Below are 17,242 nucleotides of genomic sequence, written 5' to 3'. Positions count from 1 at the left end.
CTCACCATCTTGTGAGACTTAGAAACATTATATATATATATATATATATATTCTGGGTGGTTATATATAATAGCAAACAATTATACTTCTATGAAAGAAAAGGAGCATAGCTATTAAGGGAATCTTTGCCATCAGGGTGTATTTCTATAAGAAGGAGAGATGGAGTCAATCACTCAAAATATGAAAGTTTTTTTCTACCCTGTATCATCTGCAGCTTTTCATGAGTGGAGTGTGTAGGTAAATTAAGGAATCAATCATCCCTCTCTCATGTCCCTTGGCATTTTTGTACCAGTGTAGGATTATATTTGTAAGCAATACGAATGAGAAGAGGTGTGTGTCTGCATATCCTGCTTTCTGGACTAGAAAGGGCTTATCTGTGAGTCTTGTGGTTAGGCAGGGAACCTGTCCTCCACACTCAGCTCCCTTTCTCTGCCCTGTCCTCACCTCCTGGCCACAAAACCTTCTCCCAAGAAGTCAGCTTCCTTCTGCAAAGCCAGCAGGAACATCCCTCCCTCTAGTCTGGATGACAGTCTTCTATTTATCAAGTAGTTGCTGAGTACCATGACCTAATCAGGTGCACATACAGATGGATGGCCAAGTGCTTCAGTGCATCTTAGGCTGACCCTATAGAGGACCACTTCAAGGAGCCTCTAGAGCAGGGCTGTCAGCTAGAAATAAAATGCAAACCACTGATCTAATTTTAGGGAGCTCAAATCTGTTGATCTGTGACAACCTAGAGGGGTGGGATGGAGGTTCAAGAGGGAGAGAAAATACATATACCTATGGCTGATTCCTGTTGATGTATGACAGAAACCAATGCAATATTGTAAAGCAATTATCCTCCAATTAAAAATAAATATATATGTATTTTTAAGTATCTAGTAGCCAGATTGGAAAAGAAGCAGGTGCCATTAATTTTAAGAATATTATTTAACCCTAAACATTTCAAGTATTTTAATGTATAGTCGAAAAGACTCTAAGGAGATACCTTTTTCCCCCCTTTTTTATGCATACTCTGTCTTGGAAATCCAGTGTGCATTTTACCCTCACGGCTCAGACCAGCATCATTTCAAGCTCTCAATCGTCAGATGGGCTGGTGGCTACCACGGACAGCGCCACGCTCCCTCTTGCGCTCAGCCCAGTCAGATTTTCTCAGCTCTCCACTTATTTCTCAGAAGTGGTCTCTCTGAGTCACAAGCAGTTTCCTACCTGGTGTCCCTCATTTCTTCTGTGAAAACCCATCCATTTTCCAGGTTGGCAATGTTTAGGAACCCTGTATCTGTCATCATCCCCTCCTTTAAATAGTGTCTCTATTGGCTTTTAATGACTGATTGCCCAACTAAAGAAGAGCTGAGAAACCTTTTTTGAAGTGGCGATTTTATGACTATTCTCCAAAGATGGCTTTAGCTGTCTAAAATGTAGGGGGAAATGGGTAACATGAAGCATAATGCTATCTCATGCTACTAGAATACAGGAGTATTTACTTAGCTATCCGTAGGTTCCAAACACCAAGGGCAATTTTTCAAGTTCATCTTCCCCTCTGTGCTGCTGCCATAATACATTGTAAGTCAGAGGTGAGCAGTACAGTTTGGGTATTCCCGATGTACTCTGAGCTTTTAAAGCAGCCCTCATATTGATCGTCTCAGCCACATGTTCTAAATTCAACCATCTATCAAATGCAATAAAATGCCCCTGGTCTGAGCACTGCACACATTATGAGATTTCAGATCAGTCAATTAAGGAAGGGCTGATTCTCAAGGTTCCGATCTTCACGAAGGGTCTCTAACTCTTAAGTAATTATCGTGCCTTCTCCATGGGAGGATTATCAGATAGAAGCATTTGATAGATTGCAGTGAGTCAGGAGAGATCTTTCACATCTGGACACTGGGTCCTAAGCCAATGCTTACATTAGCTAATTAGCCCTGAGGATGGGGGATGTTACCTTTTCTTCCTGTTAGCACACAGATGAATGGTTGCCATAGCTCAGTAATTATGCAAGTGATTTTGTTTGAAATTATACTTACTGCATTTAGGGATATGAAAACAACCATTATGATTTTTCACAGGGTAAAATGCTATGAGCTGTTTGAAACTGTATAAGTATCTTTAACTGGCAATAATTTTTTTTAAATAAGCAAACAAAATAGAGAAGAAGAGGATGTACTTGTATTTTTTAAGTAAAATGTTTCAGCTGGCATTTATTCCATCAGTGTTTAAGCGGGGTATATAGGGAGAATTTCTTTTAATGCTAATGAACGTTGATCTGTGGAATTAATATTTTTGGTTGCCCTCTGAGCTGACAAGGCACATAAGAAAAGTGAAGTGGTTTTTGCAATTGTAATTGTGGTTACATGGAAGCCAGTTTGAGTCACCAAAGGTCACAGAATAAAGCTACTATTATCTCAGGATTCCAAGTCAGGTTAGCCCGGCAGTATCCTTAACTTATTAACTTGTCATTTACTGAGAACTTTACAGTGTATTCTTCCCTATTCATATTTTCTGTCCATACAGAAATGACCTTTTAAATAGTAGTGAAAAGACCATTTATACCTGAAAGATGACTTCATTCTACCAGACTAAGGGTCCAGAGCCAATTTGAAGACTGTATTTTAATACTGATTATTATGTCAGGTAGCTATGAACCCAGAGATTTAAAGAAACATACACTTTAAAGGGAAAAAAAAAAAAACACCTTCTTTGTCATAGATATAAAAAAATCTGTGCACTCTGAACTTTTAAAGCAGCCCTTATATTGCTTATCTCAGCCACATGTTCTAAATTCAACCATCTATCAAATGCAATAAAATGCCTATGGTCTGAGCACTGCACATATTATGAGATTTCAGACCAGTCAATTAAGGAAGGAATTGATCTTAATTGAGAGCTCTTAGGATTTACTCTAAGAATTTTCATATATAACAGACTTTGGTATTTAGTACATTTATCACATTTTATATTACATTCCTAGTACTGATTTGTCTCATAACTAAAGCTTTGTACCATCTGACTACCTTCCAATCCTCCCCTTCACAGTTCCCCACCCCCTAGTAACCACAAATCTCATCTACTTTTTTATGAATTTGTTTGTGAAGTGTAATTGCCTAGAACAACATGTTAATTCCTGTTACCCAACATAGTGATTCCATATTTCTATACAGTACAAAATGATCATGACAATAAGTCTAGTTACCATACATCACCGTAAAAAGATATTATATTATTATTGGCTATATTCCCTAAGCCACGACTCATTTATTTGATGACTGGAATTTTGTACCTCTTGATTTCTCACACTTTTAACTTTTACTTTAATTCCAGTGAATGTGGATAAATTTCTGTTTTTGCTTCTAGACTTCTAAGGATTTGTACTCTTTACTTGAATGTCACCTGGGAGAAAAACATGTTTTTCTTTATTTCTTATTAAGTTACTGAAAATAACAGAGTCACATATTTTTATGCCACTGCTCTCAAATTCACCTGATGTAAAATGCCTCGGAAGCCCTGGTAGCTCAGACGGTAAAGCGTCTGCCTGCAATGCGGGAGACCCAGCTTTGATCCCTGGGTCGGGAAGATCCCCTGGAGAAGGAAATGGCAACCCACTCCAGTACTCTTGCCTGGAAAATCCCATGAATGGAGGAGCCTGGCAGGTTAGAGTCCATGGGGTCCCAAAGAGTCGGACACGACTGAGCGACTTCACTTTCACTTTCTTTAATGCTCCTGGAACATGCCTGGGGTGTTTCTGACAGCCCCCCCTGCAATTGTTGTCTTCCTTCTGCCTGGAATGCTTCTCCCCCAGACCTCCAGGTGGCTTTCCATCTCGCACTCACCATCAGATGTCATCTCATCCAAACCCTTCTGTGCCCACCCTCTTCAGGATGCTCTGTGAACCCTGACTCTGCTTTCCTGCAGAGGTCAAGTGTCCTCCTGACATTAGACATTCGTGTGGTTAATCCCCTGATGAAGGCACAGAACTTAATTTTGTTCTTTCTTTGCTGTGTCTTCTATGATGGAAACAGCACCCAAATCTCAGGAAGCATTCACTGTGTATTTGTTTTATTACCTGTACTATGGTGTTCTACTTACATTCTTTCCTTCAATCCTTACAAAAATCCTGGATGAAGTTATGATTATTATAATAAGTGGATAACCTGAGAGGCTTAAAATGAAATAATTTAAGATAACACATCTGATAGCTTCATAAACCAGATCTGAAACTCAGGAGTGATTCAGAAAAGCAAGCTCTTAACCTCTGACATACTTTCTCCATTTTGGCTGAGTCCGGATATAGACATAAAATTGGTGGTTTTCTTTTAAATCCTACAAGAATCACACTATCCAATATAATTCTTAATTTGCTTTTAAAAAGCTTCCGAGTCCAGATATCCTATTAATTTAAGTTTAGTCGGTTAGAATATTCTTCTCTTCAATTTAATTTCATTAAGTAGTTACTATAGAATGGCAAAGATTCCCGGAACTGATTGTACATAAATAGATAAATTACTACTTAAAGTTGCATAAGATAAATCATGTGAAACAAATGCATGTTACACTTAACAAATACTCGGTGACTAATGGATAAATAGCACATTTGGCATTCAAAATTGGCAAGTTTATTTTTTCCCTTTCCACTTTCCTTCTTTATATATTTCCAGTGATCATTTTGTAAATTCTAGTTTAATTTTAAAAACACAGAAGATATAAGTAAAATTTGAGTTTACAAATTTAGAACCCTGTCACATAAGTAATATTAACTGTACATTAGTTAGATCATGGTTATTATCAAAGAACATCTATTAAGCATTTTTAAGATTTTGTGCAAATTACTTTACATTAGGTGTTGTATTTCCAAAAAGATTCTGACACAGGGGAATGCCTTTGCAGGAGCAGAAAGTGGTGAGTGTGTACTCAACTCTAAAACGTGTAAATGTGTGTATACATTTTCATTATGGGAATGTATTTATACCTTGCTGTAAAGACTTGCTTGACACTAGCATATTGTAATTACCTAATTATTTGCTTAATTAAATACTTTGTTGACTAATTGAATATGTGTTTAGCACAGAAGCAACTGTTTGGGAAGTAGGTCCTGGTCTCCAAGGACACGGTGAGATCGCTCATCACAGTCAGAGCAGGTCGCTAAGCCTTCTAGTGTCTGAGCAGCTGCACAGCCCTTCTGGGGAGGAGCGAGGAGCCAGCAGAGGCCAGGAGTGGGGAGAGACAGGCAGGGGGGAGAGCTTCAGAGTCAAACCATACAGCCTTCAGATCATCAGTCCAGTGTGTACTCATTATAGCAGAAAACTGCAGCTTGCGAAGCAGCATGGATGTGGCTGGTAGATAAACTGAGCCCATCCGCCCGCCCTCTGCAGAAGGGACTACACAGGGCCTGGACGCCCTTACCATCCTAACTGAAAGTGACCCTCTGGAGGCCCTCACCATCCTAACTGTGACCCTCGGGCCGGTGGCAGAAACTCCCTCCACAATCATTCCCAGAGCTTACAAATTTAGAACACTGTCACATAAGTAACATTAACTGTACATTGATTAGATCATGGTTATTATCAAAGAACATTTATTAAGCACTTTTAAGATTTGCTTGAAACTCTGCCCTGCTGATGTTCACTCATGGATACGCTGGAATGCAGCTCTAGTCCCGGTTCATCTCTCATCTCCTTGACTGATCTGTGTTCTTCTCTGGCTCTTCTTACCCTTCTGAAAGACTGGCTGTTTGATAAACATGACAGACAGTGAAGGCAGTGGAAGATAATTAGCCTTATGGTGCTGGACGCTGATGGAGGAGGAAGAAGAGGGGAGTGACAGGGCAGGAGTGGTGTTCGCTCTCCTCCCCCCTCTCGGCAGCTCAGGGAGATCACAGCTTAGTCTGAGTCTTTCTGCCCCAGAACCAGAGGATAGAGAGAAACCCCAGACAGGGTGTCTGCAGGAGATGTAGAAGGGAATGTCCAGTCTGCACTTCAGCCTCCGTGCAGACTTGGAGAATGGCACGTAGAGATCATGGTAACTCAAGACACGTTATTATTATCTGATAGAGACTCTACACATGAGCAGTTGAACTTCGAGTTGTCATCAGTAGCAAATCTGGTGGTTGTGACTAGTAGCAAAGCCTTGATACAAGAAAATAGTACCTAATGAATTGCAATTGGTGTGATGATGATAGGATCATCACATGATGAAGAGGCAGATAATTAGAATGTGGACAACTTAAAAAATCAAAGACTGAGGTACTAGCTAAAAGTTTCAGCAATTCCCCAAGAAAGAGGACTAGAACTAAATACTTAGGCTATCAGTCTACTCCAAAACTAAGGCAACAAGTATCTGTGGGGGTAACTATTAAATATCAGGAATTGCTCTAATTGTTGAGATTACACATAGTGAGGGGAACAAAACAAAACAAAATCCCTGCCATGAATATTCTCACATATTTCATTTCAGCTGATTATTTTGATGGCTTGATTAAAAGAATGAATAGAAAAAAAATTCAAAAGTTAATTTATTAGGAAAGTGTACTGCAAAAATACGGACAGTTCTAAGAAAAACAAAAAAAAAATGCATATTAATTTGGCAACTTTTGGTGAGAAATACTTCTGAAGGGACTAGATTCACAACTCTCTCTGTAAGAAACACAATACCATCTATGCAGGAAAGTATAGAAAATGTGCTGGTTTCCCATGAATATTTTACTAATTGTTATCTCTCTAAAAATATAATCACTGATAATCCTATCTCCCCAAGCAGTGGGTAAGATGAATATCATGAAGATGAATTTCATAAGTCAAGTTAGAGGTCAGGCTTCAAAGCAGACAACTGGGACCCATGGCCATTGACGGGCTGTCAGATTTGGTGAACTTTCCAGCAGAGTGGCATCTGGGGCTAATGACTGGAGGAGTACAAATTGTCAGCGGGAATGTAGCACATTAGTTCCCCACAGTACACATTCTTCAGATGAGTTTGTTTGCCTTCAAGTTTGAAATGCTTAGAATAGCACTTAGATAATATTAGTTCAAAATTAGTCAACAGATATTTCTTTCATTGCACTACATTGTGTTTGTCAGCTCTTCAGTATGAAATTTCACAAAGTAGGAATGTGTAACACAAAGGTATGTTGAGTCAAATTTTGTTAACTATTTTTCTAACGTTTTGCTAATTAATACCAGCAATATTGTTGTCGCTGTTTAGTCGCTTAGTCGTGTCCAACTCTTTTCTACCCCATCATGGACTGTGGCCCACCAGGCTCCTCTGAGCATGGGATTTCCCAGGCAAGAACACTGGAGTGGGTTGCCGTTTCTTTCTCCAACTGGTAATATTAGAGTACTTTAAGAAAATTGTGGATCCAAAGTTCATGATCCTCTCAAGAACACACACCTGAAAGTAGACTCCTTGGAGAGTGAAACGGTGCAAGTGTATGTGCTTGTGGTCACTGCTTTATGATAAGACTTTGGATCCAGGACACACCCACTGGGCTTTGGAAACCAAATCACCTCCTATCCGTAATGATGAACTGCATGCATGCATGCTAAGTCACTTCAGTCGTGTCCAACTCTGTGCGACCCCATGGACAGCAGCCCACCAGGCTCCCCCATCCATGGGATTATCCAGGAGTGGGTTGCCATTTCCTTCTCCAGTATTGATGAAAAGGTGTTGTTCATTTGAAAGCAAGTGTCAATATTTTGAAAGATAGCTTTCATGTTTTTGTTAATCTGTGTCTAGTAGGTTAATTCTTAGCTAGTATCAAGTAACAAAAAGGTTGTCTAAAGTCATTTTCTCACATTTTTTTATGTCCACAACTATCGACATTAGATATGGTGCTGAAAATGTACAGTGAAGGAAGGATGCTTTCCTAAGATCAAGGGGTGGACAGTCTTTTAGGAATGAGGGATTTGTAGGTTAATAATGACAAAAAAGGAGTATTTTTAGAAATAGGCATAATCAACATTATTGCTATATCAATATAAATAGAAAAGGGAATAGTTAGGCACTGCCTGATTAAAGGGTTTCTTCAGCCTCCTCCTCTACAAGATGGCCCTTGGGAGCCAGAAGCCAGTTCTGTTTGGTCCTGTAGCTTAGTCTCCTAGAACAGCACCTGACCTGTACCGATGCTCAGCTGGCAAGAAGGAGGGAGGGAAGGACGGGTGATGACGAAGCTCTGCTCCTCAGTGGATGGCAGTTTAGTCAGTTTATGTTATATGACATCTTAGGGAAATGACCCTGAGCTTCTCTTACATCAGTGCTTATTTATGAAGTTAGTTTCCTCCCCTCTTTTCTCAAATGCAGTTCAAATTATTAATGTTAAGAATGGAGTTTAGGATGACATTTGATTTCCAAAACTTGTGTATTCATTTTAAAAAAAATCTCCTTTCTTAAAGAGAAGATCAATTGAAATATTTTTGTATTCAAAACTTAGTCGTTTTTATTGGGTCATGCCATGTATGTGCTCTTTCAATTTTAAGGTGTTTTCTTTTTCCTTTTAGAGTCATCATTTCTATTTTCCTTCTTCATACTTTCAACTGTATTTTAAGTTGTAATTTGCATTGTGATATAATTTGTTATAGAATAAAATCTAAAACTTGAGAGGAACTTTAAATATCATCTCTTGCATCGTTCTCATTTAAAATAGAAAGAATGAGGGGCTTCCCTGGTGGTCCAGTGGTTGAGACTCTGCCTGCCAATGCAGGGGGCTAGGGGTTTGATCCCTGGTCTGGGACGATTCCACATGCCTTGGAGCAACTAATCCTGAGCACCACCACTCCTGAGCTGGTGCTCTGGAGCCGGGAGCCCTGACAAGGGAAGCCGTGGCAATGAGAAGCCCACACACCACAGCCAGAGAGTAGCTTCCACTCGCCCAGACTAGGGAGAGCCCACTGACAGCAACAAAGACCCAGTGCAGCTAAAAATAAACAAGTACATTTAAACAATAGAAAGGTTGAGGTTGTGGGGGCTTGGATTACTTATTCAAGGTCATATCCTGTTGGGCATAGTTGAGATGTTAATTCTGGTCTCCTGAATTCTTATTGCGCTGTGTGCAACCAGACGCCTTACCAGACCCTCTCTGTAGGAGTCAGAATGGGGCCTGAAATGCATTAATTTGATTTGACATTGTCCAAGGTGCTGTTGTCAGGATTCCCTGGTGGCTCAGATGGTAAAGAGTCTGCCTGCAATGTAGGAGACCTGAGTTCGATCCCTGGGTAGGGAAGATCCCCTGGAGAAGGAAACAGCAACCCACTCCAGTATTCTTGTCTGGAAAAATCCCATGGACAGAGGAGGCTGGTGGGCTACAGTCCATGGGGTCACAGAGTTGGACATGACTGAGCAACTACACTTCAAGGTGCTGTTGTCAGCTCATTCTGTGAAGGGTAATGCTTTGGGAAATATAATAAAGAGTTCCAGGCAAGTGTTGCAAGTACGAAGCAAAGGTTCTGAAGGCTGAGCAAAATCTACTTGCCAATTTGATTTCACAAACAGTTCTTTATCACAGTCGTGCGAGAACTAACTTGAAGTTCCACGTGCATTTTGTGTCTTTACCATACAGATGAAATCCTGTAGAAAATAACGTCATCTCTGTGTATTTCTAGCAAGAACATGTGGATCGAATCTGCGTGGGCCCAGTGGCGTCATCACCTCTCCTAATTACCCGGTTCAGTACGAAGACAATGCTCACTGTGTGTGGGTCATCACTACGACGGATCCTGACAAGGTAAGACTCTCAGCTCTCCTCTGTAAACATCTGATGAACTCAGCTCTCTACCTGGGCAACTGTTCACCGTGAACACTCTGGTGAGTGGCATGCACCCTCGCGTCTTATTTGAATTGAAACTCTGCTGCTGCATGGTATGTCTGTCTATCCGCCTGTATTGGAAAGCCTATCTAGGATTCAGTTATGAAATATTCTGTGTGCTTACCTCTTGCTGCTTTTTAAGGTTACATCTATGTTATGGTTTTATTTCCAGTTCGATTGTCATATAACAATTGACATACAACTTGTTTAGTGTAAGGTGTGCAACATAATGATTTGATATGTATTTATATTGAAAACTGGTTACCACAGTGTTTAGTTAACATGTATCATCTTGTATAGTTAAAATATTTTTTCTTGTGATGAGAACTTTTCATCGCAGTAGCAGTCAGTAATCAGTCGATGACCTCTGGGTGGAATGCAGGGAGTGAAAGAGGAGGATCCGTGGGCAGGTGGTTTTGATTCTCTTAACACTCTATACACACGGCTTCCCCTTGCAGCACGTGCTGCAAGGGGAGAGGAGAAGGAATCCAGAATGGCTTTGGGGTGGGTGGTGAAACCCTGACCAGAATGGGCACAAGGTCCAGCCTCCCGGGAGAGTCCCAGTGAACATCCGCTGTCCTCCTATAACTACTGATGATAACACTCTTCTTTATTCTCCTAATCATCCCAGGTTGGAACACTTAGATTCTAAGCTCTCTCTACCTGGAAACAGGGAAAGGGCCTCAGAAACCAGCCCTTTATGGGAAGAGAGAATGGGTTTGACTCTGGGTGCAGTGAGAGTGAGGGGCTTGCTGTATCTCCAAATGCATGTCCCTCATAGAGGTCAGCTCGGGATTCCCAGGTGCGTCCTTAGCTGCTGAAACCTGGGATGGGTGTGACATCGTGCAGAGAGGCCAGAGAGAGCCGAAGCGAGTCCCGCTGGTGGAGTCATGTTTCCCTCAGGCCCGTCGGAGGGTACACTGGGCTCCACTGACATGAGTGATGGTGATCTTGCAAGCAGAAGTATCCACGTCAAGTTCTGAAATGCTAAACTCTTGTATGGATGATGCCCTGGCATTTCAGCAGGAAAGCAGCAGCTCCAGATGAAATCTTCAGGGAATTTAGTTAACTCCCTCCCAATAGTTTAAAATTCATTTACATCCAGATTACATATGGATAATCATAAATATTTTTCTATATGAAAGATACCCCTATATATCTGTGTCTCTATTTCTTTTCTGTTGTCAACTGAAAAAAGGCACAACCTGAAAGCCGAGGATTAGTATCGTTTGGAGGGCATACAGAGGACGCAGGGGCTTCCCTGGAGGCTCAGTGGTAAGGGAACCGCCTACAATGCAAGAGATGCAGGAGACGTGGATTCGATCCCTGAGGCAGGAAGATCCCCTGGGGGACGGAATGGCAGCCCAGTCCAGTATTCTTGCCTGGAGAACCCCATGGACAGAGCAGCCTGGGAGTCAGGCTTCTCTGACTGAGGAGACGACTGGGTGACTAAGCACGCATGCACGCACGCAGGATGTAGGCCCATGAGACGGGCTCTCAGATGACTGCAAGCAGCTGTTCAGGGCAGGTCAGGGAGGAGTCAGGACATATAGCAGTTTTGGGGAAAAATAGGTGGTCAAACATCAAAAGAGTACTGTTAATAGAAGAAAAGCAGACATTTGAATTTAGTGAATTTTAGCTCTTTTCTATACCTGGGAAGATGCAGAGCCTGGACTCAATGGAATTCCTGCTTGGATGTGCATCTTAAACTTCCAGGGCCAGTGTCCTGCTTTCTTCCACCCTGAGTGCCCCCATGGGGCAGAGGCTGGTGGCTTGATGACCACAACGTCCTTCATTTACTGACATGGCAGGTGACATTCTCAGTCCACACTCTGTATACTAGAATGACCGAAATCTCTGTGCAGACAAAAGCAGCTTAGAGTTACTGTTGTCTAAACCCTTCACTCGACAGCAAGGAAGCTGAGACCCAGGAAGGTAAGATTTCAGAGCTGTTCACTCCTATTGCAGGATAGAAACGTGTGCTCTCTGCACAGCTCTGATAGCCTCTTCGTCAGCTTTCTTCCTTCTGGAAGAAGAGGCATTTCTTTTGCAGCCATCAGTCCCATTATCACTTTGATGAGAACCACAAGGAAATGAAACAGTAGGCTATTCAGTGTGGTGATAGGATGCTCTTGGCTGTACATAATAGAAGAGCTGACTAAAAGCCAAACCTTTTTAGGGAAATGTTGTTTCATGCAATGAAAGGTCAGAGGCAGGGAGATTCCAGGTTTAGTTAAGAAGCTGAGGGCTCTGGTGTGGGCCTTTCTGCTCTGCTCTGCTTTCTGAGCAGTGATCACATACCCTTCAGGTCACAAGATGCTACCATACCATCATATTCAATGCTCAAGGAGGAAACATTGTATGTCTTCCTGAGAAGTGGCAGGAATTGTCTTGAATGCTCCCCTTAAGACCACCTGAGCTAGATGTCCACACTCAGGATGCTGAGCAGCTGGAGGAGAGAGCCGTCTGGAAGTCAGAGAAGGGGCCAGTGGTTGTTGGTGACAAGTCATGTCTACCCCACACAGACAAGCAGAAGCTTGAGGGAAGAGTTTTCATTATCACCAGGTTCTTCTTTTGCGCTTGAAATGTTCCACATCCCATTATCTGCCTGTTCCACTGGACACCAGTGGGCTAACATTAGTTAAAACTCATGAAATTTGTCCCTTGATGTTTTGAAGTCGACTTTAAAACCTGACCAAGCTGCAAAATGACAAATGAAATAATGAATTTATGCAGTTTGGGTTTATGGATTTCTCTCATTATACAAGTTCACTTTTCTCTCTCATGTTTGGGCACATTTACATAGGCTTTTGTAAAGACTTCGTATATATTTTGTTGATTCTGAACACATAACTATTAACAAGTTAAATTTCAGGAATTTTGTGTTACACTGCTCCAGAAATCTCTTTGCCTTCCTCCATTTATTTTGGTGACACGCTCAGAGAACAAGCAAAGCTTCCTCCGCATGGATAGGCTCACACGGATCCTCAAACAAGAGCACCACTTAGACACCTGAAGGCATCTCAATTAAGCAGAATTACCATCCAAATTAAGCAGCAGACATTGCCATTAAGCATAATTAGGCCTAATTTGATTCCTTGGGAGACATTCCAAATAAGGGGGTTTCCCGATTAAGTTCGTGGTGATGAAGGTATATTACATTTTGAGCATAAGAGTAAAGAACAGTTATGTCAAGATTTCCAGACAACGGCTCTTGCTAGAATACTAACAGCATTCTAGACAAGAAGGGTTGGTACACCTCGATGTGTTGTTTGACATGCTTTGTAAATTTTAAGAAATAGGGTAGAATAGAAATCTAAAATCGATTTCCAAATTGATGAGTCAATGAGAGATGAGTTAATAAACTCCTCTTTTGTTGAAAGATTAGCCCTCTCATGATGACTTACACTCCTTCCTGGTCTTTGACCTGCTTTGACAATTATATAACCATGTTCCATGTGTCAGTTTATATCAAGTGTTAACATAAAACAGCTCATACAGAGTGGTCACTGTGGGAAGTTCTTTGTGTCTCTTAGTAAAGTCTGTTGTAATTTATAAGATTGGGGAATGCCAAGTTAAATCCTTTCACTTACATGTGTTTGTTTTTATATGTATAATTATCAAAATGCATATTAAGGTACATATTATATATAATGCATATTTGGACAATTACATGCATTTTAATGCATGTTTAAAAGACATTTTAAACTTTAGTTCCTCAAGAAGATTCAATTTAGTAGAGAAGTGGGTTTCTGAACACTCAATTGTATTGTTCTTGCTGAACTCGCCTAGTAGAAATTCAGTAAAAATTAACACAGTAATGCGATATTTATTAATATATTTCATTATAGATACATTCAGCTATCCATATTTTCCAGATAAAACTCTTGAGGATGCCTATGATCAAACTCTTAAGAAAGTGATCTGTGGTTAGTGAACCACAGATTATGGGAACGTTTAGCAAATGCTCTCAAACATTTATCACTGCAGTTTTCATTGAAAGGATTAAACATGGAAGACAGCTTTCCTTAGAATCATTTGATAAATGGATATTGTGCATGTGTTTTTCTCAAATACATTTGGGTGGCAAAATTTCAGTACCTAATTTTAATTTGAGCTCTTCAGAAAGTAGTGTTTTTGTTGGTGTTAAACTCAGGATTGAAGTGATTTAAGGCGTTTGAACTTTGTCTTATGGGGTTCATCCATTGAACTTTGTGTTATGTGGTTCGTCCAGGCTGCTATAACAAAATATCACAGACTAGGTGTGTGATACGAAAAACAGATGCTTAATGTCTAACAGTTTTGAGCCCCAGTGTTTCCTTCCGGTGTTAACAGCTCCCGCTTCTGAAGGTTGTTGTGAAGAGTATAAAGTCAGTGTAAAGCACCTGAGTATAGTTCTCCAGATACTACACAAATACCTCCCTCCTCCGCCTCCTCTCGGTTCCGCCTCCTTCTCCTCCTCCTCCTCTTTCCATTATTACTAATGACTAAGCTCAACAAACCATAAATGGAACCTTCAGGGCAGGCGTCAGTGCCGGGTGTCCCGGGGAAGGACATCATACTGCCACTGTGTCTTAGAGGTCATTCTGCCCACAGTCACCTGCACAGATCTGAAGGTCAGCAGACTGGAAGTGGGAGACCTCAGGACTGCATCTCAGTTATGAGACAATAGGGACTCACATGGGGCTTCAGGTGCTGCTTATGAAGAAGACGGCTGCCAGTGCAGGAGATGCAAGAGTCATGGGCCTGATCCCTGGTTCGGGAAGGTCCCCTGGAGGAGGAAATAGCAACCCACTCCAGTATTCTTGCCTGGAAAATTCCATGGACAGAGGAGCCTGGAGGGCTATAGTCCATGGGGTTGCAAAGAGTTGGACACGAATGAGCAGCTGAGCGTAGGGACCTAAATCAGAACGATGAACAACATCAGACTTGGAGAGAAGAAAATGGATTTGAGATATATTTAAGGGATGGGTAACTAGTCACGGCAATTTATACACTGATATTGCACCTTAATGAATAACTCAACATCTTAAGACAAATAAGAAAATTTGCTTTATGTTCACTGCTTTTAAGAAAATACAGCTGTTTATCAGTACCCTTTGGGAGGAAGGAGTGTTCACTTCTTTTATTATTATTCAGTGGGTTTTGTACATAATTTGAAGTAACAAATCCATACAGACACAGAACAGGCATTCGTCTGCGTTCACGGCACTTTAAGAGGTTTTGAAGTGGAATTTTAATAGGTGTGGTTCAGTGGGTTTTCTTTCCCCACTGAGGGAGCCACAGGTGAGTGGGGAGCCAGAGCCCAGAGCCAGGGTCGAATGTCACCCCTCATCGCACCCTGTGTTTCCCTCACAGATGCCGCCGTGGGGTCTATTTAACCGCCCCCTCACCTTTCTCACAGGTAATTGACCTCTGCGGGGAAAGCCGGTTCCCTGCCAGCTTCCGTTCACTGCACATTCGGTGAGGCTCCCTTGGATTCTTCTAGGTCATCATCATCCGTCTTCTGTTAGGATCCATTACTTGGTCCTTGTCGACTCTCCAGTACATCCCCTCTCTGAACCAGCTCTTTTGTCGTCAGCATCCTCCCGATCATCACTGTTTAGTATTTGCAACTCTGTTCATGAACTGAGTTGGGTTCCAGTGACTGTCTCCTTCTCAACATCCTGTCTTCTCTGTCACAGGCACACCTGCGCTCTCTTCATTTTGCTCAGCTCTGACTTGATTTCTTAAGCCAAGTTTACTTATTTTTATCTCTCTTCTTGGCACTCAAAATAGAAAACAAGGTGTGAGCTTTTGATTTGGTTGCATTTTTAAGCCAACCCTGAATTACACACACACACACGTGCACACACATGTGTGTATAATACATTCACACACACATGATGGAGACAGCATTAGTAGTGTGCAGACTATAGTTAAGAGGTGAAGAATGCCTGTGGAGATGTAGACAAGGCTTCGTGTGAGCAGTAATAATTGTATTGAGTTGGCCACAAAGTTCACTCAGGTTTTTACATAAGATTTTACAGAACAAACTTTTGAGTCTTGGTCCTAGGGACAGAAAGGTGGAGAAGGCTTGATATTTGTTCTTCTGTTTTCTGTAAATGGTGTGTGTGAGAGAGAGAGCGCATGCACACTTTGTGATAAAGTGAGACAGAAATGCGGATTTTCTCGAGGCTCTGTGGTTCCCCGGTTACTTCTGCTCCCGGTTAACTTTACAGACCTCGGAACTGCTCAGCTTTCCTTTGTCCTTGGCTGTGCTTCACCCACTCACACTTTTCATTTAAACACATCTCCCTCTACACCCATTCTCCTTTTCAGCGCTCTTCTTATTTAAACACAACAGTAGTTATACAAGCAGCCAAACAGCATCTATTCATCCAGCAAATCTTTGAGTTCACAGTCCTATAGATAGTTGAGAAGAGTTATGAACAGTGAGCGCAGGTCTGCTCTCGTGGAGATTCCCCCACGGAAGGAAGAGTGGGAAACTCAGTGGCGACCCAACGCAGTGATATCTCTGCACCTGATGCCCAGGGGCCTCGTGACGCTGAAAGAGGATAGGGAAGTGATATCTGAAGAATATTTAGACATTTGTAAAATAAAGGAAAAGTTAAAACTTTCTGTAATGCTTGCCACCTGGACATAACCCAGACGTATATTTTTGTTTTAATATATGGCCTTGTGTTTTTCATGTACTCAGATCCTGATTTAGTAAAAACTGAGGTGGCCTTCCAAAGACTTTTATGTCACCCTATTAGAAGACAAATGGAAAAGTGTTCACAAGTCGAGCAGAAGAGGCTCTGGTTTTTTCTTCTTTTTTCCACTATCTTAAACTGAAAAAGCTAACCTTCATACTCCAAGCATTGCAACTAAAAACAGAAGAAATGGTCAAATTCCCAAAAATAGAGGGGGAAAAAAGAATCCACAAACAGAAATAGATTTGACCAGTTCATGACTAACTCAGAGCTAAAATTACACCTTATCTTATTTTTAAGAGTTTTGAAATTTTGTTTGCTTATCTCTTAATGGTACAAAATATCATGGTACATCTTGAGAATCTTGATTTGGATGAATAAGTTTTTATCTTTTGCAAGCAAGTCTCTCTTACCTCTTTGAATTTCTAGTCTCTTGCATGGTGGATAGCATATAATGATGGCCATTTGATACTGAATAAGTAGCTATGGCAATGGACAGGCATGCATTGCTCTATATCACCAATGAGGCAGAGAAAAGAGTGCCATAATTATTGTTTTTAAATAGGTATAGTTATTTCCAAGCCACCAGTCTCACAAATCTACATGCTATTTAGGTTTTAAAAATGGTCAAATACGGTAGACAAAGATGTTTCATTATAAACAGAATATTGTTCTCTTAGCAACATTTGTTGTATGTAACACAAAAGGTACATTTGTTGCTATTAAGCTTGGTTGTGGGTAATACTTTTCAAGCAGTTGG

At 41.2% G+C, this 17,242-nt stretch overlaps 1 protein-coding gene across 1 annotated transcript in view; it reads left to right on the top strand.

Moving 5' to 3' along the window:
- Positions 1-17,242, top strand: part of CSMD1 (CUB and Sushi multiple domains 1) — a 2,005,298-nt gene that overhangs the window by 1,462,448 nt on the left and 525,608 nt on the right. Inside the window, exon 10 of the mRNA XM_043454305.1 lies at positions 9,585-9,706. Within this exon, the coding sequence (XP_043310240.1) occupies positions 9,585-9,706 (122 nt within the window). The remainder of the gene's footprint in view (positions 1-9,584; positions 9,707-17,242) is intronic.

The sequence above is a fragment of the Cervus canadensis genome, chromosome 31, assembly GCF_019320065.1.
Source record: "Cervus canadensis isolate Bull #8, Minnesota chromosome 31, ASM1932006v1, whole genome shotgun sequence".
Lineage (NCBI taxonomy): Eukaryota > Metazoa > Chordata > Mammalia > Artiodactyla > Cervidae > Cervus > Cervus canadensis.
The sequence above is the reverse complement of the archived record's forward strand: the minus strand, read 5'-3'. Positions and strand labels throughout refer to the sequence as shown.